The sequence below is a fragment of the Hemicordylus capensis genome, chromosome 1 (assembly GCF_027244095.1).
Source record: "Hemicordylus capensis ecotype Gifberg chromosome 1, rHemCap1.1.pri, whole genome shotgun sequence".
Classification (NCBI taxonomy): domain Eukaryota; kingdom Metazoa; phylum Chordata; class Lepidosauria; order Squamata; family Cordylidae; genus Hemicordylus; species Hemicordylus capensis.
Window position 1 is genome coordinate 138,034,852 of NC_069657.1, and position 26,769 is coordinate 138,061,620.

A 26,769-nucleotide genomic window follows, 5' to 3' on the forward strand; every position below is an offset into this window, starting at 1 on the left:
GATGAGCTGAGTCCCAAATATCTTGTTTGCTACTTTTCTGTATTAGCCCCATAGAGTGAGAAAGAATAAATAATTCTGTAATCTCTCTCCCACCCCACAATGGCTAGAAGGAAAACATGGAGGAAAACATATGAACTTGCATCAAGACAAAACCCGAGAGGAGAGGGGCTGCTTCCCTCAGTGCCTCAAGTGTGATTCAAAGTGGCTTCGCTCAACATTTACCCCGCAGCACAAAGCCATGTGCAAATAACTCCCTGGGGTGCAGAGGATAAGGAGCTGCTTATTTATTATTATTAATAATCAAATTTGTACACTGCCCCAAATTTTCATCTCTGGGCGGTTATGCTGACAGGGTGAAAGGATGAGAGGATACCATATTTATTTATTTAAGGAAAATACAAAAAGACACTGCTGGTCTGGTTCCTTGTGTCTGCTCACTGGTTGAACCCCTCTTTATGTTAGGCAGGAATGGTCAGAAAAGCCTTGGAATTAAGCTTGCAGAATATAGACTGACATGCAGCGGTATCAAGCTAGCCTGCCAGTGTAAACCAGTACTTGGGAGTATTGAAGCTCGCGTGCATAGAGGGGTAAAGTTGACCTGCTGGTATAAACTTGTGCTTGGAGTATGTGTGTGTCAGCTTGCAAGTATAAATTGGTGCACAGGAGCATTAAGTTGGCCTGCTGGCATAAGCAGGTACTTGGAGCACCTGTCCATTGAGCCTGCAGATATAACTTGGTACACAAGAGCATTAAGTTGACGTGCTGGTACACCCTGTTATCTGGGGCACCTGAGCACAGACATTTACTGAGGACTGAGGGGTGTGTAACAAGGTCCTTCAGGGATTAGGCTTCTCCATAAAAAGAAAGACTGGGGAAAGTATTTCCTTCCTCTTCTCCCCAATGCAGAACCTGTCAAACGCCTTCTCACTAGTCAGGAAGGAAGGTACATGCTGTGATGCTGGCATTGCAGAATTTCAAACCAACTCCCACTTGAGCAGGTTGCTTATGTACACACTGAAGGCAGCTAAAACTCAGACTCCTCTGTCCTCCTGCATATTTACAGACCACAGATTGCTAAAACTCCTGCTCTCTGCCATTCTTCCAAAGCTTGTTGGCTTTCATACTTGTCATGAGTAACATACGCTTAAAATATCTCGACAGATACTTTCTGGATCCAACCAGCAGCTATAGGAAAGGAGACACACTGTCCTGAAATGACAAGAACACAAGCTGTAAAGGAGGCCATCCATGTCAATACACTTTCCTCAGATTATAGCATTTTTAGTTCCCTATATTAAGAGACTGTAGAGGATCAAGAGGGCTACTTTGGATGGCAACTTGGCACCATTTGATTTTACATTTAGTTCACTTTCGTGTGTGCTTAGGAAAATAGCTCCAACAAGTTGGTCAGAAGAACTCAGGCAGGTGCACAATCCTCTCTGTGCAATCTTTTCTTGAGTCACTGTAAAGCAGTTTGGGCTGGGAAAGGCTTGCTGATGACTCATTTTTCAAGGTGGTGTCAGTGAAGGGGTCTTTGCCTGCTTTCGTCAGATGCCCACTGGGAGAGACATCCAACGTGGTCCCATGAAAAGGTGGAAGAGCCAGTAGAGGAGTGTGCCTGTTTGAAGAGTGTCTTATTTTTAAATCGTGATGGCAAAGGGCAGATTCCTCCACATGGGGGAGAAATGATGGCGGGGGGGACAACGACATTCGGTTCCAGAAGTTTTTGTAAATTTCTGCCATAAAACAAGTCACTTATAAAACTTCTTTGCAGTTCAATCCTCCCTTTTTAAAATTAAAAATAAAACAATTGACCAATCTGCTTCAGATTAAATATACAGAGCTCTTCCATCCTGCCCAGCCAGCAGGCAGGGAGCAAGTGGGGAAGGGAGGCATTGTAGAGCCCTAGGTCAAGCCATCTCAGCAATACACAAAGTTGGAGGAATAACCCATAAAAGTCCCATATAATCCCACCCACGCACCTTGTGGATGGCTCCCATGATGAGACAGGCACAACACACAAGCAGGCAGCGGTGGGGTGGTGGTGGGGCAGAGCAGGAGGCTTGAACAAGCCTGGGGGCAGCTAGCACTGCCCCTCTGCCTCCCAAACTCAGCCCCTCTGTTGCTGGGCAAGCTTCATCCCATGCTGCTGAAGAGCCAGGAGGCAGGAAGAGGCCTCTGTACTAGCCCTGCCAAACAGCTGATCAGAGGGGGCGGGCGGCAGCACCAGTAGTAGCAGCAGTCTGCTAGGAGGCAAGGAGAGAGTGGAGGAGGGAGGCATTGCAGAGCCTGTGCCAGCGGCTGCGTGGGAAAACCATTCCCGGCACTTGTTGCTGGGGCCCTCCAGGGTAACGCGGAGGCCGGGGCCTTGGACTTGCACCCTGAGGTCTGGGCCTAACGGTGTCTCTGAAGGGAGCTCTCTGTGAGAACAGTATTACAGCTATCAGTGGAGACACTGTACCTTCATTTAAGGGGAGGTGCTTGCCTGTTCCTGCCAGCACAGCCTCCAGCATGGTGGAGCTGGACAAGGACTTTGTCACTTTGATGCTGATCTTTTCTTTGGTGAAGGTGAAATTCAGCTTACTTCCTAAGTAGCACACTCCAGTGATCTTTAGTTCCTTTATGTCATCAGAGCAAACAGGACCAAATTTCAAACTCTTCTTGGTGATCCTAGCAAACGTAGAACTGTGTCAATGGCCAGGACAGAGGATCCTGAAGATTATTATTTATGTACAATATCTCAGATTGCAATATATACATTTTCCTGGGCACTGAATCATAATGAATATAAGCAGTTGTTAGAAAGCAGATATTTTCCTATAATACCCCATGGCATTCAAGGAATCCCATGTTCTTTTGATCAGACATCTCCCAAAACAAGGTGTGTGTGAGTGTGTGTGTGTGAAGCGGGGAGGAGAGGGAGGGAGGGGTGGAGAGACATATCTAGTAAATTCAAGCTTCAATATAAAATTCAGAATAAAATGAAAAGACTAGCCTAGAGTTCATGCTTTCTATTTATAATCTCCCTGTAATCTCTAGCATTTGAGGGATGTGTAGAAACAAACAATCTGAGGAAAAAATCCTCTAATTTCTTTTTGGAAGGAATCCCAACATTCTCTTCAGATTTCTTCAAAGATAAACGTTGGTTCCAATCCATGGAGCAGGGCTGGAGATTCCCTCTGCCTGAGCTTTTGAAAGCTTCTGCCAAGTCAGAGTTGACCATGCTGAGCTACAAGGACTGATGCACCCAATAACATGTTAATTATTTCACCACCAATTTGCATAGTGCTTTACAGACAAAAATTAGCTGAAGAAAGATCTCTACTCAAAGATGCTTATGACCTAGAGATAATGGCAAATCCTTTTATCCTTATCCTCAGGGTGTTACCTGAGCAGTCCCTATTTTGACAAGCGGGACTGTCATGCAGGACAGAAGATTGTTCCTTGAAGTGACTGGCCTGGGAAAGGTGTTGCTAAAATGCCAATGCTCTTGCATTTCAACCGAGAGCTCCTGGCAAAGCAAAGATCTTAAGACAAAGGGGGAGTCTGATCACCTGGCCCCATCCTAAAGCAATTGGGATTCTTTCTCACCACTGATTGAACTGGCACACCTAGATCCACGTCTGCTCTGTGTCCCCAATAGGCAGAACTGCCTCAGCTAGTCAGCCCTTTCGGACTTTAGCTCCGATATCTGCATACCTCTCCCCTGTCTTTTGTCACCTATGAAGCCCCTATTCAGAAGCCTTCCTTGCCTTTGTTTCCAAATTTTATGCCTGTCCCTGGAATCCTGATTTTAGTGCTGCTTTTCAGAGAGTAGGCTGGCAGGCTTACATGCTGCCCAGTTTCTCTCTCTAGGAGTCCCTGGAAGAGTGGCCCACTAACCTGCAATCTAGCTATCCTGGATTTTGCACCAGAACCCCACTTCATGGCACATGCTGTGTCCAAGCCCTGCTTCGAATCTTTGATTCGAGTGCTTACCAAGCATCCAGATCTTTTGGATTAGGTGCCAGCCTAGCAACCTTGGAAACCAAACCAAGCTGGTGACAGTATTACTCTAGCATGGAAATTGGACTTCCAACTTGAGATCCACTCTTTCCCCTTTTGAGATTCCATCTCTTTTCAATGGAAGGGGGAAAGTTGTAAACTGAGTAGGCTCTTCTCCCCTTGGTTTGACTGAACGACTGAACACTCACACAGTTAGTGAGGATGTGGGCCATTGTTTCCCGACTGTCCACAGCTAACTAGGTACTCCCATAGGAACATAGGAAGCTGCCATATACTGAGTCAGACAATTGGTCTGTCTAGCTCTGTATTATCTTCACAGACTGGCAGAGACTTCTCCAAGGTTGCAGGCAGGAATCTCTCTCAGTCCTATCTTGGAGAAGCCAGGGAGGGCTTCTGAAACCTTCTGCTCTTCCCAGAGCGGCTCCATCCCCTGAGGGGAATATCTTATCCTGCTCACACTTCCAGTCTCCCTTTCATATGCAACCAGGGTAGACCCTGCTTAGCTAAGGGGACAAGTCATGCTTGCTGCCACAAGACCAGCTCTCCTCTTCTTTTTCTCCTCTCCTTCTCCCTGTAGCATTCGAGTTCAGGAAAGTATCATTTTCACCATGCTGGCCAAGCCATTGTCAGTGTGGAAAATCAGCCTGCAGACTAGATAGCTTGTGCTAGTCCCCGCCAGGGATCAGCACAAGCATTTGAAGCCATTAGCCCAAGCTGACTGTGAAAATGAGAAGCACACAGTTAGAACCATGGGGAAATACACAAGCATACCTACCACAGAGATGAATTTGAGCACATCAGAATCGTTAATACAGCCTCTAAAAATGTCTATTATGACTACCTTCTGTTTTGTTTTTAAAAAACAAGGCTGCAATTCTGATGGACATACATATTTTAAATGTATAAATATATACAGATCTTGCAATAGTGCTTGGAGTCCCAGGCATCACTGAAAAAAGAAGAAGAGGCCAGAGGCCAGTCAGAGAACTACCCTCACAAGGACATATCTCCACTTCCTCCGAAGGCACAATGAGAGACTCTCTCAAAGGGTCTATTTTGGGTGCTTCGGCCATTTCCTGTGCTTCTTCCCAAGAAACAGGGCTTGTTCTCAGCCTGGGATCTCACTAGTTATTTTTTTGGTGCTGTCAATTGGCCCAGTCCCATTTGAGTATTGACTCAGCTGCCTCCTGCTTGCTGGAGGTGGGGATAAACTTTGTGGCTACAACCATCATGTTCCACACACACACACTAATCACAAATAAACCGGAAACCACGGCATTAGGAAAAGGGCTGCATGACACTTCCCACCTTTGACCAGCTAAGTATAACTCACGCTGGCTGGGATCTACTCCAGAGACAAAAACCTCTCCTGCCATGGCACGATCTGATATTTGGGCAAGGTGGGTGACATAAACACAATGGTTTTCCTCAGCTTGAAGTTCACACATAGCCAGTGCACAGGGGTGTAGCTAGGGGAGAGGGGGCCCGTGTTCACCCCTCTCCCTGGCGGCCCCTCAAACTGAGGGAGATCATGAAGAAAATAGGGAGGGGTGGAGCTGGGGGCCCCAGGTTCTTTGAACCTATCAGCCAATTATAGCTACACCCCAGCCATTGCAAATGATAGCCTGAATGGCTCATCCTAATTGCACTGGGGTTGGGGAGGGAGGAGCATGGGTGTGTATCTCTCTGCCACCTACCCATCCCACCATTTCTTAATTGCACAGGGGGAGTTTTGACCAAGCGTGATTAGACGACAGTGTGAAAGTATTATGGCGGGGTGGGGGAGACATGTTTGCCCAGAGATACAGTTCCCCACTCTGAGCATTTCAGGAGTCGCCCCCACATTTTACTGAACTTACCCCAAAACCTATCCCTGCTTCTCCGCCGAGTGTCAAATCTCTATGCAAATGGGGGATCAGGCTCGACAACAGCAGTTCAGATCTAGCCACCAAGAGTTCCACTGTAAATCTATTCCACAACCACCGCCCGTGAGAAGCCAGGCAAGCTGCTTCTGCCTCTAAGGTGCCTGCCTAGCTCAGTGGCATTTCTAGAGTACAGTAAGAGAGGCGGTTGTAGGACTGGTCCTCAGCAGTGCCTTTGCTGAGGACCCCTTTCCCGGTGGCTGGGTTCTCTATATCCGTTGGTCAAGGGGCCTTTGTGTGTATTTTATGGTTCTCTTGTGTATGGCTCTTAAACTTTTAATTAGATTTGTATTTTTATATTCCCATTTAATATTTTTATTTATAACTGTTTTATAGTCTTATATTGTTTTAAATGTTTTGTAAACTGCCTTGAGATTGTTTTAATGAAAGGCCGTACAAAATTCAGTGATGAATACTTCATATTCTTTGTCCATCAGTAACTACCACTGGGCCTTCATCCTTTCTCAGAGGCATTAAAGATGTGGTGGGAGTAGGGAGGATGGGGATGCATCTTTCTGGATTCCAGTAGGTCGTAATGAAGATACCAGGTAGAACTTACAGCTTGTACAGATAGGCTAACTGCTAACTAAGCAAAGAGGCACCTTTTTAAAGTGATGATTCTCTTTACTTATCAGGGGGAGAGCAACTGGTCCTGGGGGTGGATTAAACTTTTTGCTGCCCATAGGCGACCAAAGGTTTATTTATTTATACATTTATATACCACTCTTTCTCCGAGGAGCTCAGAGTGGTACACATGATTATTTTTATCCTCACAACAACCCTGTGAGGTAGATTAGGCTGAGAGATACATGACTGGCCCAGAGTCACCCAGTGAGTTTCATGGTTGCTGCCCCGGCAAATGTTCTCCTTTACAAGTAAAAGGGGGGGGTTGTTAGATCTATTTAAAATTCCTTTTAAAACCATCACTGTGCGGCAGCGGGGCAGGTGGTGGGGCAGGCAGAGAGAGCTCTTAGTAGGCCCACCTGCCTCTCAAATAATGGCAGGTCATTGGGCCACCTTCACTCATGCATGTGGCAGGATGGTGGCAGAGACAGCAGTGAGAGCTCTTCCCACAGGACTTGCCTGCCTCCCAAATGACAGGTCGGGCCGTTTTCAGCCCTCTATGCACACAAGGCCTGAAATGGGCCAGAAACGGCCCAACCTGTCATTTGGGAAGCAGGCAGGCTCATGGGAGAGCTCTCGCCATCGTCTCTGCCACCATCTCGAAGTGCGCACGAAGGTAGCCCAACAAACTGTCATGATTTGAGAGGCAGGCAGGCCAGCCCACTAGGAGTTCTCACCGCCTCCACACAGCAGCAATTTTAAAATTAGACTGAAGTTTCCCCTGCCCCCCAAATGCAAGTGGCGGATTAACACATAGGCAAAATTTGCTGCTCCGCAAAATTTGCTGCTGTAGGCAAGTGCTTACTTTGCCTATGTGTTAATCTGCCACTGACTGGCCTTATCCATCCTCAACGCAGCACACCTGCAGTGGCTGTTGCTGGTGTCTATCTTATTTTTCTTTTTAAGATGTGAGCCCTTTGGGGACAGGGAGCCATTTTATTTATTTATATCTATGTAAACCGTTTTGGGAATTTTTGTTGTTGTTGAAAAGTGGTATAGAAATATTCGTCGTATTTATACATTGTTCTGTTCCTTGATGTACAGAGAACATTTCTGATAAGAACCCACCATCTTGTTCATTCCTACAGACTGCAGGGTCATGAACAGTAAAATATTACTCAGGAATACTACAGTTTGTACCTGAACCCAGTGTATCCAAAAAGGATGGCTTGCAGGAATCCACCCATCCCCGTGAGGAAGTTCACTGCTCCAGATCCATCACAATTCTCCACCCAGATCTGAAGCAGTCCAAGAAAAAAGAGCACAAACATTGTAGGCAGCTGTGATGACCCATTGTAAAAGAATTCTACATGCCAAAGTAAGGCAACACCTTTATCAGGACCAACTTTGAAAAAGAAGTATATACCAAGAACCATGAGCAGCAAAGCGTTTAGGTTTTCTAGAACTTTCCGTCTGTCTAGATGTTAAGTATAACAAGGGAACAGGTAAAGAGAGCAGGCGAAAAACTCCCAAAGTCTGCAGCCTGCAAAGTCTTAAGAGAGAAAAATAAGTTGTTTAAAAAGTAAAAATAAATTTTGTTGGCACTAGGACCCTGGTAGCATCAGCGCTTAGCTGCAGTGTCTCATAGTGACCACTGGGGGTTTTAGGGTCATGGATAAAAGTGCTGGACTCCTCTCTTTGTTCTTCCAGCATTAGTCTCCATTTTTGTCTCTCCAGATATGGCTGTTTGTTTGGGTCTCTCTCTTCAGCCATGAGCTACAGCTCATTTCAGCCATGAGCTACAGCTGAAATTAAGCTGCAGGCTTTTTCACATTGGTTTGTAACCTTTAAAAAAAATCTTTGTAGTTCTTCAATACTAAAGAACTGCCTCAAGACCTCTTGCTTTGCTGCTTTCTCACCAAACTGGTTTCGCTCTGCTGTTTGGGGACTGAACTGCCATTCTTCCCCTACAGAATGTTGGGGGTGGGGAAGGAACTGCAGGAAGACTACTTCAAAAAGAAAGAAAGAGGGAGGTTCCACCGCCTGACCTTGAATGGTTCAGTGATGTTGCCGAAACACTTGGCCAATTGTTGCTGTGCTCGTTCAGCCTCCTTCAGTTCCAGCCAACCAACAGCAAACATGCTCTGGTAGGGAGAAGAAACCAATCCCATTATTAGTTCCATCTTGCTGTGACAGCCCCACTCAGACCGGTGCATCTCAGCAGTAAATGCCTGCAAGACCCCACACTTTCCACACACAGAAATAATAATTTGGCTTCCTGCCTCCTCAAGGTCAGCTCATTACCCAGGTCATGGCTGGCCCCTGAGGGTCCGTCACAGGCTCATACATCTCCAGATCGTTCCTTCGGACTTCAGGGTCCATGGGATACAGAAGAGGGAATCCAAGCAAGACAACATCAGCCTGTTTCACCGGCTCACCTGAGGAAAGAGCAGAGAGGCAAGGGGCACACATGAACTAGGAATGCATGAATGAGGATGAGCATAGCAGGAAGTAGCCAGGATGGTTTCGGGACCCCAGAGCTAGCTTCTCTTGGGTGGCAAGCAGAATGTAACTTTCTGCCATTCCTACCTAAGTCAGTTGATGCATGCCAGGCAAAAATCCAGCAAGGACAGCTTTCTCCATCACTGCTTCTTCACACTGGGAGAAACTTCACCTGCTGAATTTTGCTCATTGTGCTCTTTTCAAAGGCCTAGGAGTCAGAGACCTGCCAACACTCAAAAGTTGGTAACCCTTAGAAAATAGCTGGTAGGTAGAAATGTTTCATGAAGAGCAGATCAAGATACAGCAATTAAGAGAGAGGCTCCTTTCTTCAGTAACTTCAAGATGAATGTGAGACATGCTGCTCATCACTGCATTCCCTTGGTAAAGAGGGACTATTTTTCAAGACAACACACGTTACGCAACATAAACATTTTGCCTAACAAGCAAGTGCTCTCATGGACAAGCTGACAAAGGGAGCATTTAACTGCTCTTTTCAGTGTGCAAAAAGAGAAAGTCATCATGAAGAAAATTACTCAAAGTAGTCCCATTGGAATGAAAGTCCCATCATGTGTCAGCCAGTGTTCAGAGCAAGATTTATGTATGGTGACCTATGCTGGGAAATTGCTGTATTAACATCCAAGACTGTTCTTTGACTCTTAATCACTTAACATGCAAAGGTAGGTAAGAGAGTGGAGAAATTACTCAAACATTACAGACCTGTCCTTGGCGCATGAGATCCTAATATGGGTCTTTTAAAAGTATACATGAAGGAGAAGCAGCCTCTCTTTCTAGCACTCCCAAATTGGAGAGAGGTCAGTAGTTACAATGTTCCTTTCATGGTCATTTCATTTCCTGCATGATTATAATTTGCTTCCTGCCCGTACTGTATCCCATCCCATCCAGCCTCACATTTATTTGAGACTGAATCTCTTAATTGTACCTCCTGAGATTCCTAATGCCCCTCCCTTCTGTCCTTTAAGAAACTTCTGAAAACTTATCTATTCTGCCAGGCTTTTAGGGGTGGGGTGTGTGTGTGTGTGTGTGTGTGTGTGTGTGTGTGTGTGTCCTGCTGTTGTTTTAATTATGTAAACCGCCTCAAGTCTAAGGAAGTCAGGCAGTTAATAAATTTGCTAAATAAATAAATAAATATAAATAAATAAATAGATTTCTCATCACAGCCACTTACCAACCTTAAGCCTAAGAGAATGTTATTTGGGCTTGGCACACACTATCTTCACCTTCCTCCCCTCCCTCAGCTGAAAATTAGGCTGTAGGCTCCTCAGGGCAGGAACTTGCTTTTTAAAATTTTTGCTTGTGTTAGTCTATAGTGCACCACTGACATAAATGGGAAATATAAATATATATTTATATTCAGCCCCGATTCAGCCCTATATCCCCCCCAGAGGCTGTTGCCTCTCTTGTGTTTCTTTTTAGACTGCGAGTCCCTTGGGAACAGAGAACCATCTCATTATTATTCTTTTTCTATGCAAACTTTTTTTTTAGAACTTTTTGTTGAAAAGCAGTATCTTCCTCCAAGGATCCCAGAGCAGTGTACGTGGCTGTATTTATGTTCACAACAATCCTATGATGATTGTTTACAACAATCACATGCAGTTGTGTATACATCTTATGTTTAAAGAATGTATAGCTGTATACTTCCTACCTGAACTCTGCACTGAGGGGACCTTTTTCCCAATTCACTTTTAACATGAACACATGTACAGTCATTCAATCATACAATGACATATAAAAACTGATTATAAAGCCCTTTCCAGGAAGAAACAAATCAGGACTTCTGAACATCTCCACCTGCATGCTCCACCCCAGCCATATGAAACAAGTAGTCAAAGTCTTGTGCCTGTGTGCAGCTCCCATATTTGATATTGCTGTGCACATGCAGACCTCCGTCTCTGCTAGTTTGAGACTGTGAGGAGCTCCAAAAAGCTAAAAGTTTTCCAGAATACAGGGGCAGGGGGAAGAAAGCTCCTTGGTATGCAAAAGGTATTGATTGTCTCTTCCTGAGCCTGTTCTGATGCACAGTGCATCAATACAAGCAGTACAGACTTCTTAAAAGAGGAGAAATGGTTATGAAGCCAGACATGTTATGTGAATGATTTGTCCTGCATTGCAACAGATATAAAGGGGCTATATGCATCGCCGCCTCCTCTCTCTCCTGTATTCACTCACCTGGGGAGTACCCATCGAACTCCGGGTGGTAGGCCCTGCTTTTATCAAATGGCACTTTAATTTTCATCGCAACTTCCTTCCACTCTTCAGGGATGGGAATATGCAATTGCGAACTCAAGTCAATTGCAAAACTCAAACTGGAAAGGAGAGGCAGGCTGGGTTGGCAAAGCAGACAAGTATAAATGGGAAAGACAGACTTCCACAATATCAGAAAGGGTATGAAGGACAGAAGGCATTAAAGAAGCATTTAAGGGTACAGTTCCCTCTGTGTCTGTTTTAAAAGGGGTTATCATGTTCCTCCCCTCAAATGTTTTTTTAATGTTTCAGCCTCAATGCTGTATTAGGCACAGAGCAGCTTTAAAATTTGAACCCATTTAAATCTAAGGTGCATTCAGACAACAATTTTATACTAAACTAAGACAACACCTTGTTGTGTTAAACAATTTTCATGTGTGCCATTTAAAGTGCTTTTGAGCTTCCTTTGCAGTGTGGGTGGTGGGCATGTGTGAAAAACAGAAATGCAATTTTAAAATGTTAACAGGTTTTAAAATTTATTGACAGCTATGCAGGATTCACAATTGCATTTCAAACTTTTGTTTGCATTAAAAACAAATCTGTGAACAGATGAGTTCCATCTGAGGCCCATTTTTGGTCCTTCAACCATCAGGGATGGGGAACCTTGGCACTCCAGCTGTTTTTGAACTACAACTCCCACCATCCCCAGCCACAATTGTGAGTTGTAGTTCAAAAACAGCTGGAGTGCCAAGGTTCCCCATCCCTGACTAGAGCCTTTGGAGTCAGGTGGTATATAAAATAAATAAACTGGTCAGAAGTGGTCTCCAATGAAAACAAAGAAGGCCAGAGGGAAGCTTTGTCAATTTCATGAGCACTCCTCCCCCACACACACACTTTGAAAAAGGGCATGTATACCTGCACCAGTTCAAGTTCACACAGCAATTATATTTAAATTTTAATCCTCCACCACCTGAGGTGACTTGTCAGTTTAATTGAACAGCCAAGCAAAGAGGACTAAAAGAAATGGTGGTGGGGCAGACAATAGGGGTTCTATTATCACAATATTCCCAGGTCATAATGGAATTATATCCGAATTAACAGGAGGACACTCTGGCAAGTAGGTGATGAGTGTATTCTCCAGCACTAACTGAAGGGAATATGGCAACACTTAAATGAGAACAGTTGTACTGCACATGAACCAAGCTGGGGAAAGATTCTCAAGTGATCACCACCCAGCTTAGAAACGTTTCATGGTTTGGGCCGTATTCAGTGCGAAATTGGAAATGCATGTCTGTGGGGGGTGGGATGAATGGGGGATGGATAATGCCCAGGCTTCAGCGTAATAATATCCATGCAAAATACAAGGTGCTGGTTATAACCTATAAAACCCTAAACAACTTAAAGTAAAGTTGTGCCGTTGAGTTGGTGTCAGCCCCTGGCGACCACAGAGCCATGTGGTTTTCTTTGGTAGAATACATTGCCATCTCCCATGCACTACGAGATGGTGCCTTTCAGCATCTTCTTATATTGCTGCTGCCCGATATAGGTGTTTCCCATAGTCTAGGCCCAGATTATTTAAGAGAACATCTTCTTCACTATGAGCCCCATTGCCCATTGAGATCATCTGGAAAGGTTCATTTGCAGTTGGTCTCCTCTGGTGGCTGCACAGGGACAGGTCTTCTCTGTTGCCACCCCAAGACTCTGGAATGTGCCTCCCGATCTTTTACAACTTTTAGAAAGTCTCCGTCTAAAGACACATTTATTCACCCAAACTTTTTAACTAGACTTGTGGTTTTAAGGTTTTAATCTGTTTTATGTTGCTGTAAACCATCCATAGACAGAAGTCTGAGGCAGTGTACAAATATAATAAATAAATCCCTCATCTTTATTTTGCTACCTGGGCTGTCTGCGCACCTCTCTATGCTCAGAAAGCCTCTCCTCCTTGTTCCCTCCCTCCTGGTACCCACAGCCTCTCCAGATGTTGGGGAGGGACCTTCCCAGTAACTGGTATCTGGACATCTGACATAAACATAGCTAGGACAGAAATCTCTATAGCTATAAACATAGCTAGGACAGGGCAAAGGGCAACATGGAAGTTCACCAAACTCTGCCACTTGGACAAGTGAAATCAGCACAAGGAAATGGCACAGCCTCTCTATTTTGCTGTTACTCTGAAAAAGAACTTTGGTTCAAAACATGTTTGAATCTTGAAATAAAGTATTTATTTTGCACGTGTGTGTGTGTGTGTGTGTGTGTGTGTGTGTGTGTGGCTCATTAAGATCAGCACACTCAACGCCTACAGGATCTTCCAACTGGAAGCAATTTTACAGAGTTCAGTTGAATTATAGCAGACATCTCTATAAAAAGGAGCATTTTCTTCCTTAGATTAGGGTGGCAAACCATCCTCAACATCAACAAGAAAATAATTTATACCACCAGGCATAGGCAAGTTGAAAGGTGACAAGAAATCATATTCTAATATAATAACCAGTGGCCAGCCTCCTTCTCAATCCACCACAGTGCAATCTTATGTCCCTCTTAAGGCTGTAAAGTTAAAGTGTGCCGTTGAGTCGGTGTTGACTCCTGGCAACAACAGAGCCCTGTGGTTGTCTTTGGTAGAATACAGGAGGGGTTTACCATTGCCATCTCCCACGCAGTATGAAATGATACCTTTCAGCATCTTCCTATATCGCTGCTGCCCGATAGAGGTGTTTCCCATAGTCTGGGAAACATACCAGTGGGGATTCGACCTGGCAATCTCTGGCTTGCTAATCAAGTCATTTCCCCACTGTGCCATTAGGTGGCCTTAAGGCAGTACAGAGTTTAAAAAATTTTGAAGTGGTGAATGGAGCAGAGTTGTTTCATTGCCTCTGCAGTGAGAGTAGCCATTTAGGACTGGGCTGCCCCAAAAGCAATGCATTATTTTGTGGGTGTGCACAAACCAAGGTTCATGCACAGGTTTGACACCGCAGAGAGAGGAGTGGCAAACAGGATCTTTTAAAAGGATGAAAGCAGGTCCTTACCTGCTCTCTGCTGCCACAATGGCACTGCCACAATGCTGCCACAATGACACTGCTGTTATGAGCACCCCAAAATATTAATACATATATAGGCCTGTGTCTGATTTCATTTTATTAAGAGTTCAATTAGATCTGCCTGGGCAATGCTTGGTAATTGATTTGTAGAGGCAGGGGTAATCTAGCATTGTTTATCAGGGTTTGTGGAAACTCACTGAGACAATGGGTCAGGCTTAATTACCAGTCTCACACTGCTGAAATTAACCTGTTGTCCAGTAACAGGATGCTTCTGCCTTAAGTCAAATGTGTTGATTAACTTGCCTCACTCATGCTTACCCTTTTGATGATAATTTGAATATTCTTTTGTTGCAAATACACACTAGATAGAGGTATACAAGAAATAATGTCTCACACAAATAGAACTAACTCCCTCTCACTAATTGCTAACTTTTAACACCTTCTGGGATCAGGCTAGCACATCTGGGATGCAGATTTGCTTTTGGACTTTGTCCCCTCCTCAAGATAACAGTTTACAGAAGAAGACTGAGATCTCTCTGAACTGACCAAATATCCTGAGCTAATTTTGGTAATTAAAAGACAATATTCTGAGGATAGCAGGAATAAATGCCTTTTGTGATCCAGAAGACTAAAAATGGACATCAAAGGATGGAACCACTATAAGAAAGAGTCTCTGGACATGGTAGTTTAGCAGTTCAATGCCTACGGGCATTCTGCTCACACGCTAGCTATCTTGTGCCTACAGCAAGATTTGCTCAGGAACTCTGCTCATGAACAGGAACTGTCTGTGACGTCTACTGCGCAGTGAGAAGTCAAGACTTTCCCCCAGCCATGGCACCTTAACTCTCTGCCTCGCTCTGAGCAAACTGTCTGCTTGACCACCAGAAGCCAGACCATCGCTCTGTTGCTGCTCCCAGCTACAGTCTCTCCTCTTCAGCTGAAAGATCCACCATTCTCAAGCCTGGGTAAATATGCGGCTCATACAAACCTGGAATTCCCTCATCCTTTCCCCTTCTCCTACACCCTTCACCTCTCCCCCCTACTAATTTCTGAATCCCCAAAACCATACCAGCCCTGAGCCTTCCTTCCTCCCTCCCCCTTTTTCCGCCTGTATCTAAACCGTACTAGGCTCTAGGAAGATTTAATTGCACACACATATGTCAGTTAGGCACACTGTGGAATATATTGGTACTGGTTAGGATGTTCTGTTTAAATACTGTTGCTACTATTAATAGAGTGTCCTGCTTTCTGCTTTGCTAGATTATGTTGTTAGTTTTTATACTCAATAAAGCCCATTGAACCTCTTTGACGACTGGTTCGACCTCCTTCCTTCTTCGCAATCCAGATCACACATGGTCACTAATATAAAAGAACAAGGTCACGTTGGTGACATTATGGTCCAGACCTATTTTATATACTGGCTAATGAGCATGTTTAGTATATAGATCAGGCCTGGTCTGTAACACTGCCCCCAAGAACCTAAGTATGTGCTAGCGCATGTCCATAGCAGTGCCACGTGTGGGTTCTTGGGGCCAGTGCTATCACAGCAGGAAGCTCCATGCAGTGGCAGATAGCAGGTAAGGACCTGCTCTCCTCCTTTTTAAAGATCCAACTTGCCACTCCGTTCCCCGCAGTGCTGAATCTGTGCACAAGCTTCAGTTTGTGCACATCCCTATTCTGGAGAAAGTACTCAGTTAATGGGGATCGCCGTTTGTATGCTCTAAGGGCCATCTCCAAAAATAAAGCAGAATGAAGGCAGACCTAAACAATGATTGGAGAGTATTTCTGCAAGTCCCTTACCTTCGCTGGGCAATAGCGTTCGTATAAACAGAATTATCCACAGCAAAATGATACTCATCTGGGGGAAGGACACCTAGGAAGAGGATACGCTTCAGAGGTTTTAAGCAGACTCTGCATTTCCACCCACCACAAACAGTCATAAGGAGCAAACAAAAATAATTACACAAATATTCAAATTCAGAGCCAACAAATATTCAAATTCTATTCAGGTTAAAGTACAAGCCAAGAAAAACCAGATTCTGTGACAGGACTAAAATTTTGCTGGCTAGTGTCTGTTAGCATATACTTGTAATTTCTCCATAATTCATTCTTCTGCTGCTAGAAATTGGAAGAGGCAAGGAGGGCCATGCAGAGAACGAGGCCCCTCCTGACCTGCCCCACTCTAGTCCCTGTCCAAACAGTTCCACACTTCTCTTCAGAGCCCAGAAACATTCCTTAAAGGATGTTTGCAGATATGCAAGATTTCAGTTGTGAATCCACTCTAGAACCACATTCACTGTAATACAATATTCTCCCCCAGACCAAGCTCAGATGAAATCTCTTCTCCAAGTTTGCAGCCCAGTTGGCACAGGACTGATTGGCTAGTTCTTGTGCCAATTAAGATGCCACCTCACCCTTTCCTGGAGTTGGTTTTGGAGTTCAACTTGATCATTATTACACTACCTATAAATGTACATATCAGGTGGTTTAGAAATACGGTAAATAAATATCATGTTTATTTATATTTTAAAAAACCAAACTCATGTACCAGATTATCTGTTCCACATGTAAAGTACCCCTCCCCCCCAAAAAAAAAGAAAAGAAAAGGAGAAAAGGGAAAACAGCTCATTTGAAGAACAAGAGAAGAATAAAAGAGGAAGGAGCAATTAGCATTCCATTCAGAGCCTGTAGGCCAGGGCTGCACAACTCAAATGCCCTGGTGGGCCGGAACCATCCACAACATGGTGTGCTGTTCTTAGCACATTATTACATTAAAACTATTATTAGTTACTTGTGGCTCTATTCCCCCTATCAACATGGCGTGCTGTTCTTAGCACATTATTACATTAAAAATATTATTAGTTACTTGTGGCTCTATTCCCCCTATCAATGGACCCATAGTTTTAACCAAGGATAGTGGACAGAGATAGGTCCTGTCCCTGTTCAATCAGTGGGGCCCCTAGAGTGCATGCCAGCCCCAAACAAATGCCAAGTCATTTCCCTAAATTGTTGTTGCTTTCAGGCTGCAATGCTAGGCATGCTTACATGGGAGTAAGCCCCACTGGGCACACCATGGAACATATTTCTGAGAAAGCATACACAGGATGGCGCTATAAGGCAGTTTCCAGCTCCTGTGTTGCTGCAGGATACCCGGAGGCCAGTAAAATAGTCTCTGTGGGCCAAATCCAGCCCTTGGGCCTTATGTTGTGCAGGCCTGCTAGGTGTGAGGAGAGATGGTTATGGGAAGTAGATTCTACTTCAGAGATACCCACTTTTGACAACATAAAAAGAAGTGAAAGCTGAGATTCCCAGAATCTGGCTGAACATTCAGCAGATTTCACAAACACACCATTGCAACTAAATGCACAGAATTCTGACTGATCTCAGTGGTTAGACCAGGGTTGCTCCTCTTCAGCCCTCCATCTGCAATTCCCATAATTCCCAGCCAATGTCCAATAGTCAGTGATTATGGGAGTTGTAGGCCAACATCTGCAGGAGAGTCAAAGTTGAGCAGCCCTGGGTGAGACAGTGAAAATGCCTCACATCACCATGCTACTAAGTGGAAGGAATGAAGTAGTGCATGGATGCCAAGTGCAGTAGAAGCTGGAGATCAGGCGAGGACAAAAGAGAAGAGAACCATTCTGAAAGAGGCACGTGAACCAAATACAACCATCCTGCGTCTGAATGACAGGAGAACCTGATAGCAGGGACTGTAGGCCACGTTGGGTGGGGAACACAACTTTTTCAGGAAACACAGGTCCCACAGTGTCTATCCAAACAGGTGTGGTGTACATGGAGGATGAAGAGGTCTTGCTGGAAGGGCAGAAGATTTCCACTTTAAGGAGTCCTTTCTTATAAATTTACCAGTGATGTGGTAGTTCTGTTCTTCCGGGTTCCACACCACCCGGCTGCACCAGAACTGAGCAATAGCACGGACTACGTCCCAGCCTCCTTCCTGCTGGAAGAGCTTCAGATCCTAGAATCACACAGGGAGGAGGGCTTCAGTGGGCCATCAAGTTCAACCTCCTGTCCTAGGATAAGGGGGTTTAGGGCAAGAGGGGATGCATGAAGAGAAGCAAACATCACAAGACATGTTAACTGGCAGCACTGTTAGGACTGTGGCCTAAGTGATGTTGCTGTTGAAACTGACTTGCTCGTTTCTGGATACGGTACCACAAATCCCGATATTGTACTAAGCTGAAATGCAAGAGATGCTAGTCCCAAGCCAGTGACACCCACACCCTTTCCTGTACAACACAAGATGTGCTAGAGTTACCTGTGTGATGTAGTAATACTGTTCAAACGCCAGCATCACATCTCCATTGATGTGAATTTCCTGGTCTCCATACACTTTTTCAGGGCAGACCTCTCGACCCGTTGCTGCACTCTCCCAGGGGAACTTTGCACCCTGCCAGAAGGACAGCATGTTGAGCAGGCCAGGACACACTATGGGCAAGGGCAGGGTTAATAATGCAGAAAGAGACTTCCTAGTTCTATGAGCGATTCCAAACGCATGACATCCATGGGAACTTGTTCCCTGTGCACTCCTGAAGGTCATACTGGAAATTGGATCATGGCTGACTTTGCACAATCCCTTTCATAGAAATCATATTGTGAAGATAATACAAGTGGCAGTACTGTTGAAATTTATGTGGTATGAAGGTTAACCAGACAACGGGCATGAGAAGCACAATTAAGTTCTGTTAGAGCCAGTGGTGTAGCCGCAAATTCAGAAGTGTAAGCGCTCTCCATGACAGCCCCCATGGCCATGCCCATCCCAACAGCCAGAGAAGCTGAGAAGTACTGGTGCTCTGTCCCTGCGCAACCCCCTTCCACTACACCCCTGGTTAGAGCTCTCACTCACAATTGTCCAGCTGCTGTTTCTGCATATCCCATTCATACATGGAGCAGGCAAACAGACACCATTCGGCTTCTTTGCTCATCTTATCATCTCCAAGGGGAGTCAGAAGGGAGAGAGTTCTACCCTGTTGGAAGATCTGGCAGGATGGGCCTTTCCCCCCTCCAGGTCCCCTTTCCTCCCATTGGAGGAGACAGGTGAGGAAGGAGGATTCAGCAGCAGGACTCAGCCTTTAGATACTCTTCTTAAAAACATCCTCTGTTTTGTTTGTAAGGGAGATGCTATGACATGGTGGGCTGATAGATCAACTCTCACAGTGGAAGAACAGAACTCCAAACAAAGTAAGACATCCACATTAAGGCCTCTCCTGCTCATTTCTCCCAAGGTTATTTCTAAGATGGGTGAACTCTCACACAACTCATCTTGGGGTGCCACAGAGAACACAACACATTCAGGATGCCTCTGGAGAATGCAACATATCTAGGATTCCACTATGCTGACTCGGAAACAAGTGGAGTTGCCTGACTTCCTCAACCTGCTCTTAGAGTGCAAGAACTGACGTGGTTATAATCACTGCTAATTTTATACCCACTTACTAACATATATTCATGCTTCATAGTGTGTGTGCGTGTGCGTGTGTTTGTTTTTGTTTTTTTGCTGAGGGCTAAACTTTTTAGAAAAGCCCTGCCTGGAAAGTAAAAAGAAAACCATCTTTGTCCGTTTAAAAGCAGTCAAGAAACAACTCTGCATTACTCTCTGGTTTGGTCCCTCGCCTCTCTTTCTTTCCTTGTTGTGCTTCTTCTACCTTGTATCCTTGTTCCTTAGCATTGTACAGGGCTCCCTCTAGTGTTCGGATCCTGTATTTCAAGATAGCACGAGCAGCTTCTGGGTAGAAAATTAAGATGTTTGGGTACATCCAGGTATCCTGTGTTTAACAAAAAAAGACAACACATACACACTTATTAAATATGAGAGATTAATCATTCTTACAACACCCACATATTCCCCAGCAAGAGTAATCTCCCCAGCATTCTATAATCTACAATATATGTTGTTGTATTTTGTTCTCTCTCTCCCTCTGAACACAGATGTTACAGGAAATTCCCACATGTATATCATTTGAAGCTCCAAGAACACCTGAGCAAGTCTTTGGCAGGGTGGCACCTACTAGACACTAGGGCAAAACAGGTAGGTCTACTCCCATTTCTTCAAGCATGCAGATGGCATGTGTGTGTGTTGGTTAAAACCCAGCATTGACTACCATGCTACTGCTGATATTCCCCTCTGGTGGTGAAGTGACTGGCCAAAGATTGCCCACCTATCTCCCACAGGATCCTTAGTGCTGTTGGAGGGAAATGATTGGGAAATGGTAGCTGAGGGCCTCTTCCTCCATGGTCATCTCTGCATTTAGAGAGAACGAGAAGTACCTTCTTGCAGCATCCACATTTCTTGGAAGACAGAACAGCATGCGACCTTCCACACTCACACCCTCCTAACCCAGGAATGGCTGCTCTAGTTAGTTCACTCTTAACCACATGCCCAGGGCTCAGCCCTGACAGATGAACAATGCTATGAATGAAAAAGATATATATGCCTTTGGGCTTCTGTAGCACATCTTTCCTTAGCCACTGAACAGACAGTCCCTTCACATCAGGGATTAATAGGAAGGGTGCCCATCTGTATGTGTGTGTGTGTGTGGGGGTGTTTCCAGAGAGCCCCTGATTCCCCTTTTGCTGCTTTAAGGCGGGGGGGGGATTTTTCTGTGCTCCATTTTATGCATCTGACGAAGCTTCAGGCTAAGGTCTAAGTACGCTAAACTGTAAGTGTACATGGGGCAATTCATACAGAGTGAGAAAGGCTCGGCCAAAGGGAAAAGTCTGGAAAGATACACTATTAGGGGCTCCTGCCAATGATGCAAAAAAAGCTCAATGAACTCCCAAGACAGTGAGGTTCCAGCGAAACGGGGAGAATCTGCTCAGTACAGAGCTACGTCTCCCTCTCTGGCTGGCTTGCCAAGGACATATTTGACTCTCCACGGCTCTCTGTATAGAGAGGCTCTGGTACATTTCCACTCACCTGGTCCCAGAAGACATGGCCCCAGTAATCTTCACCTTGTGTGCCATTAGAAAGGCCGCCAGGGCTGATTCCAGAGAACAGAAAGTCAGACGAACCCAGGGAAGGAATTGCACTTAACAGGTAATAGAGACATCCATAGATGGCCTGGCTCAGTGGAAGAGGCCCATCAACCTCTACAAAGCACCCTTCCCAGAGCTCCACCCATGCCTGGGTGTGAGATTCGTACAAAGCACCAGAAAGAATAAGTGACAGTCCTTCACTAAAGCTCCTTTTCACATCCTCTTCGCTCTCAGCTATAGCAGTGAGGAACTCCCAACTCTTCTCCTTTTCCTCCCCAGAGAGAGTCACCGACTGTGGCACTGGAGTCCAGATCATGTGGACAGTAGGCTGGGGACCGCCCTCCACTTCAGGGACCAATGTCTTCCCACAGAGATAACTAATGCACAGAGGGGGGAAAGTCATGGGGAGATCACAAAAGGATTAAAAGCTCAATTTTTATTCCCACCATTCCCATTAATCCCACCGGAGGCTTCACCTCATCCATCACAAAGGCCGGGTTCACATGTAGTGTGGAACCGGCAGTTGATCCAAGTGGCTGCAGTCCTGGGCACATGCAAGAGCCCTAATTCCAGTCTCAAGAAAGATATGCCAAGATTGGTGGGTTTGTATGTCATGCTCGTCTCGGAATATTTCACCCAATCTAGAGCATGGAACCATGTCAGCAAGCTGCCAGCTGCTGAGAAGCGGGGGCGGGGGGACTGAGAGAATCAGAGGCCCAGCAAATGGCCAGCTGCCGCCAAAGAGAAGTGGTGGCCTGGCGAATGGCCCGCCACGGCGGGCGGGGGGGAGAGCAGTGGCGCAGCAAGCCACCAGCCACTGAGAAGCGGGGTGGGGGAGCGCCGGAGAGAATCAGGGGAATATCTCTCTCGATAAAAGGATAGTGGGCAGGGGTCTGCAAGAACGGGGTCATGAGGGAAAAAAGAGCCCCTTCAGGAGGAGGCTGCTGTTGTGTGAATTAGATGAGGAAACAAGATCTATTAACTCAGGAAGGGAGCGAGAGAGGGGAGGGGGGAAAGACAGAGGGGAAGAGCGAGTGGAGGAGAGAGAAAGAGAGAAAAAGGAGAGAGGGGAAGAGAGAGAAAAGGGTGAGGAACTGCCCGGAGTCTGTCAGCGGCCTGAGGGGATCAAGTGGCCAGGGCTGCACCTACTGGCAGCAAGGAAGGGCCCATTCAACCACTGCTACTGTTTGGGGCTACTGAGGCCATTGGCAGAGGCAGGCAGGCAGGCAAGGGACAGGCCCAGGCCTGCCAGCGGCCTAAGGGGAACGAGCAGCCATGGTGGTGGAGGCAGCGAGGAAGGGCCCAGTTAACTGCTGCTGCTGCTCCTGTAGGGAGGTGCAGGAGCAGGGCTCGGGTGAGGAGGTCTCTGGGGATAGGGGGCTGCAGCTTGGCCAATAGGCGCCAGCAAGGCTGCAGCTGCGAGCAAGAGGGGTGAGGGAGATGGAGTAAAGGGATGGAGAAGGAGGAGGAGGAGTGCGGCTCAGGTGAGGGTGGAGAGATCTCTAGAGGTGAGGGGGGCTGTGGCAGGGAGTGAGGGGAGCAATCAAGTACCAGCATTCAGATGCTCTGCACAGGTTAAACTAGTTGCAAATAATTGGCTTCTTGCCTAGTCAGATGGGGGGGGGGCGGTCCAAGAGCAGAGAATCTGGACAGACTTGGCTGCTCTGAGACCCAGTCAAATTACTGGGATGCAAGGTGTTCCTTAGCATTGCACCACCAGGTTCTGAGTGCAGGAAACAGGGCCCATTCAAAAATACAGGGAATACCTAGTTGCCACTATTTGTAAAGTCCACTGGATGGAGGACCTTTTCAATTAAGGCTTTAGAAAAACTTCCCAATAATAATAATAATACTCACTGAGCTCCCTGGAAATCTGCCTTTCTATGCAAATCCAGATCAGGACTCATTGGTGTGAACTGGGCCTGGAGGTTCACAGTAATGGGCTGAGGTTCAAGAGTTGATTTCTGAATGGTTATGCTGAAGGCCAGAAGGTGAACAAGGGAATGGTGGGCATAGATCTTATGAGTGGCTGTATAACCAGAGCACTGGATCATGTGTACATAGGTCCCTGCAGGCAAAAGAGAGTGATCAGCATATATTTATGCTCTCCAAATGCTTCTCTCTAAATTCTGTTGTAAATTTAGACATTTAGTCATGCAAGGATCTCAGTTTCATTTAAAGTAACTGTTGGGGCCAGAAAGTCCAAATGCAGCCTAAAATGTAATAATTATATTATGTGATTTTAAAAAAGGATGTTCACAAAAGAATGTCCACATGGGCTATTATTAGGAACTTTACAAAATGTTACAATAATCCATTCATATGGGAAGATGGAATAATATTCTCTAAATTTTGATCACTTTGTATTTCAATTAAAAACATATCCTCGTCTCCTTTTAAGCTTCTTTTCAAAACAGGTTAGGCTGAAATTTTGTGACTGGCCCAAGATCACCTAGTGAGCTTCATGCTTGAGGGCAGATTTGATCCCAGGATGCCTAATCCTGAAACTCGATGTCCAATATACTCCTTAAAAGGTGCTGGGCTTGCTTTCAAAGCAAAATCCTGAAGTCTGTGCTTGGTGTAAGCTTAAACAGCCCAGTTCTAGAGGGACTGCAGCAAAGGCCACAAAGAGCAGCAGGAGGAGAGAACATTGTTGGCACTTACCTGTCCTTGTGTCTAAAGAGAATGTCTCACTTGGCCTGTCCTCAGCAGCCACATTCATCCGGACATTGATAGGACTGGGGATGTCAGCACGATGCGTGTCCCCCACGGCTCCATTATACACGCCATTCACATGGAGGATGTCCCTATAGACACGAGTGCCCACATAGGCATTGGTCACAGTCACAAGGAGACGGGGGTCAGAGGGCAGAGTGTTGGAGGTGAACACGGCAGGGTCATTCTCTGGCATTGGTATGTACTGCAAACAAGGAGAGAGGAGCAGTTGAAATTCAGGCCAGAAACAATGTGATCCTGCTCAGTGAAATTATGATCTGTGTGGACACAACATTCAGAGATTTGCATGATGGAAAGCAAGGAAGCTAGATGCAGATGTCAAATACATTACTACAAGGATGTTTACTTGTTTAATTTGTTTAAAATATTTGTATCTTGCCTCTCCAGCACAATACTACTTGGGATGATTCACAAAGACAATGCAATGGATAAAACAATATAAAGCAAATTAAATTCAGTTAAAAAAACAACAAGATTCAATTAATTTTAAAATTAAAAAATTAAGACACTAGAAGAAGACAAAGAATAAAAACTAAGAAGCCCCTTTAAAAAGATGGGTCTTTAAGTGTTTCTTAAAAGCCCTGAGGGAGGGGAGCCTGTAGAAGCTCCTCTGAGTTGAAATAGAGACTCCTGCTCCCAAACTGCATATGCTTAGGGTAACCAAGTATCAAGGATGATGGGGCTCTTCCAATATTCTGGATAACAGTTTTGACAAGTGAAGCTTTTCTCATCCATACATAACAAGTGTTATTTGCCAAAATTCCTTCTTCTGCACAGCCATTTAGCACACAGGAGCCATGCCCATCTTGGCATCTGGTAACTCTCCCAGGGAGAATACTTGTTCAAAGACTATCTCCCTGCCACTCCAAATCTCTGATTCCCACTAAGGCTCAGCATTAGAGTTTATTCAGAATCAACTCCATTTTCTTCCCCTCCCTTTCCCTTTCTGACTCCACCCTCACACTTCTGAAAGTGGCCTCTGCTAATCTGCATACAAAAAATATCCTATGACCACATGGCAACAGCAATCTGGTTTAAAATCTGATCACACAATTAGGATATGGTTCAACTGGACATTGTCTCAGAGACAAAGCAAGGGTAACTACTTTAGGTGCCATCAAGATGTCTACATAAACACATACGAGCTACCCAGTAACATCACAGATCTGCAGTGAGGTCTACATTTGGATTAATGTCCTGCTAGAGTCTTTTGCATTATTGTCAGTCATTAATATGCCCCAGAATAAGCTATCTGGGCCCTTTAAAAAGGAAGGATTAGATGTTTAGTATTGGCTGCAAAGAAATAGTACTGGAAAGTTAACATGCCACCAATGATAGTACAACAGACTGATGCACTACTGGAACAAGTAAATTATGAATGAATTAAGTACAGGAAAAAAGAAGAATAGATACTTACCTGTAATTTGGACAACCTGTATAAATGTTAGAACAGAAAATAGCTGGATACAAAAAGTAACCCAGTAAGTGAAAACTAAAGTAAAAGGAAAGGTTGTGCCATTGAGTTGGTGTCAATTCCTGGCAACCACAGAGCCATGTAGTTTTCTTGGCAGAATACAGGAGGGGTTTACCATTGTCATCTCCCATGCAGTATGAGATGATGCCTTTCATCACCTTCCTATATCGCTCCTGCCCAATATAGGTGTTTAGGAAGCCTCTCCCTCACTAGCTGCAGCTCTCCCTTTACCGTCTTTTTATAGGCCAAGGAAACAGAGCCACCTCCTTTGGCCACAACTCTCAGCTCACAGGGGAAGTTAGTTTGCAACGTACCAAAATAAATAAATAAATATGCTCGTCTAATAACATTCAACTTTTTAAAATCCCCTAGCACACTGGCAGACCTAATGCTCGTTCTGTCCTTGGGTGTGAAATCTTTAATTTGTTTTCCTCCTGTTCTCCCACCATGCCTTTCACACCAGAAAGAACAGGCAAAGGGCATTTCCCATCACTGTATCTCCACAAAGGGCTGGAAACAGCTTAACCTGTTGAATTTCTGCCAGTGAGGCTGCTCTTAAAAGCACAGCAACAGCTAATGCTTTAGAAAAAGCCTATGAACTGGCAATCTGAATCCTTGCTTTAGGGAATATCACTACATTTATTGTTGAAAATCCTGTGCCATCAACAGCCATATGAGTGGCAGAAAGAATTCAACAACTTCAGCTCTTCCCATCAAGAGATATTTGTGTGTCGGACCGTTGCATTAGCAGAATTTCTGCCTGACACACTCCTATTAAAGGCACACTCCTGTCAAAGAAATCTCTGGTCTTGAGTATAGGAAATGAGAGGGCAGGGCTGCCCTGGCTGAAATAGTCACAGAGGTACTGTATTGCCCAGTTCCAGCCTCACAGCAAGATAGAGTCAACATTCTTGTTCTACCGGCCTTTATCTCTGAAGACACGGGAAGATCCTCTCTGTGAAGGATCATCAGACCCTACCCTGCAGGCATCTTGTTCTCCTCGGGAAAGAAGTGTGAAAGATTCCGGCTGAGTGTAGGACCTGGGAGAATGATGACTGCAGGCCGTTCCCCAGCTCCTCCTCCTGCCAGGCTGGCAATTTAGCCAAGCCAACCCTTCTTCTCGAAAAGAAGAAGAGGGACTGGGGAAAACAGTTGAAAATGAAGCACAATCCTTTCTTTCACTGGCGGTTTCCCTCCTTTCTTCCTTGTCCGGAAGCCCTCAGGCAGGACAAGAGGAAGACTACAAATGTCTAGAGCTGTCCCGGGAAAAGACTTGTGCATTTCTTACCTGGCTGCGGCTGTTGCTGCTGCCGCCTCTTCTAGAGAGCATCGCCTT

General features: G+C 45.3%; 1 protein-coding gene across 1 annotated transcript; it reads right to left on the bottom strand.

The window, feature by feature from the left end:
* Positions 1 to 269: 269 nt before the first annotated feature.
* PGGHG (protein-glucosylgalactosylhydroxylysine glucosidase) lies at positions 270 to 26,769 on the bottom strand. Its single transcript, XM_053286718.1, has 14 exons — positions 26,722 to 26,769; positions 23,888 to 24,143; positions 23,081 to 23,291; positions 21,165 to 21,600; positions 19,894 to 20,013; positions 18,507 to 18,638; positions 18,095 to 18,206; positions 16,031 to 16,103; positions 11,181 to 11,317; positions 8,796 to 8,929; positions 8,540 to 8,635; positions 7,692 to 7,789; positions 2,462 to 2,670; positions 270 to 1,209 (listed from the first exon to the last, which is right to left on the bottom strand). Exons 1-14 carry the CDS (start codon positions 26,761 to 26,763, stop codon positions 1,145 to 1,147), a joined length of 2,121 nt encoding a protein of 706 aa, XP_053142693.1. The 5' UTR covers positions 26,764 to 26,769; the 3' UTR covers positions 270 to 1,144.

Coding starts and splice junctions, on each gene's coding strand:
- PGGHG (XM_053286718.1), bottom strand. CDS start 26,763: ATGCTCTCTAGAAGAGGCGGCAGCAGCAACAGCCGCAGCCAG. Junction 24,144..26,721: donor GCAGCAACAGCCGCAGCCAG/GTAAGAAATGCA, acceptor CCTTGTTTGCAG/TACATACCAATGCCAGAGAA. Junction 18,639..19,893: donor CTAAGGAACAAGGATACAAG/GTAGAAGAAGCA, acceptor TCCTTCTGGCAG/GGTGCAAAGTTCCCCTGGGA.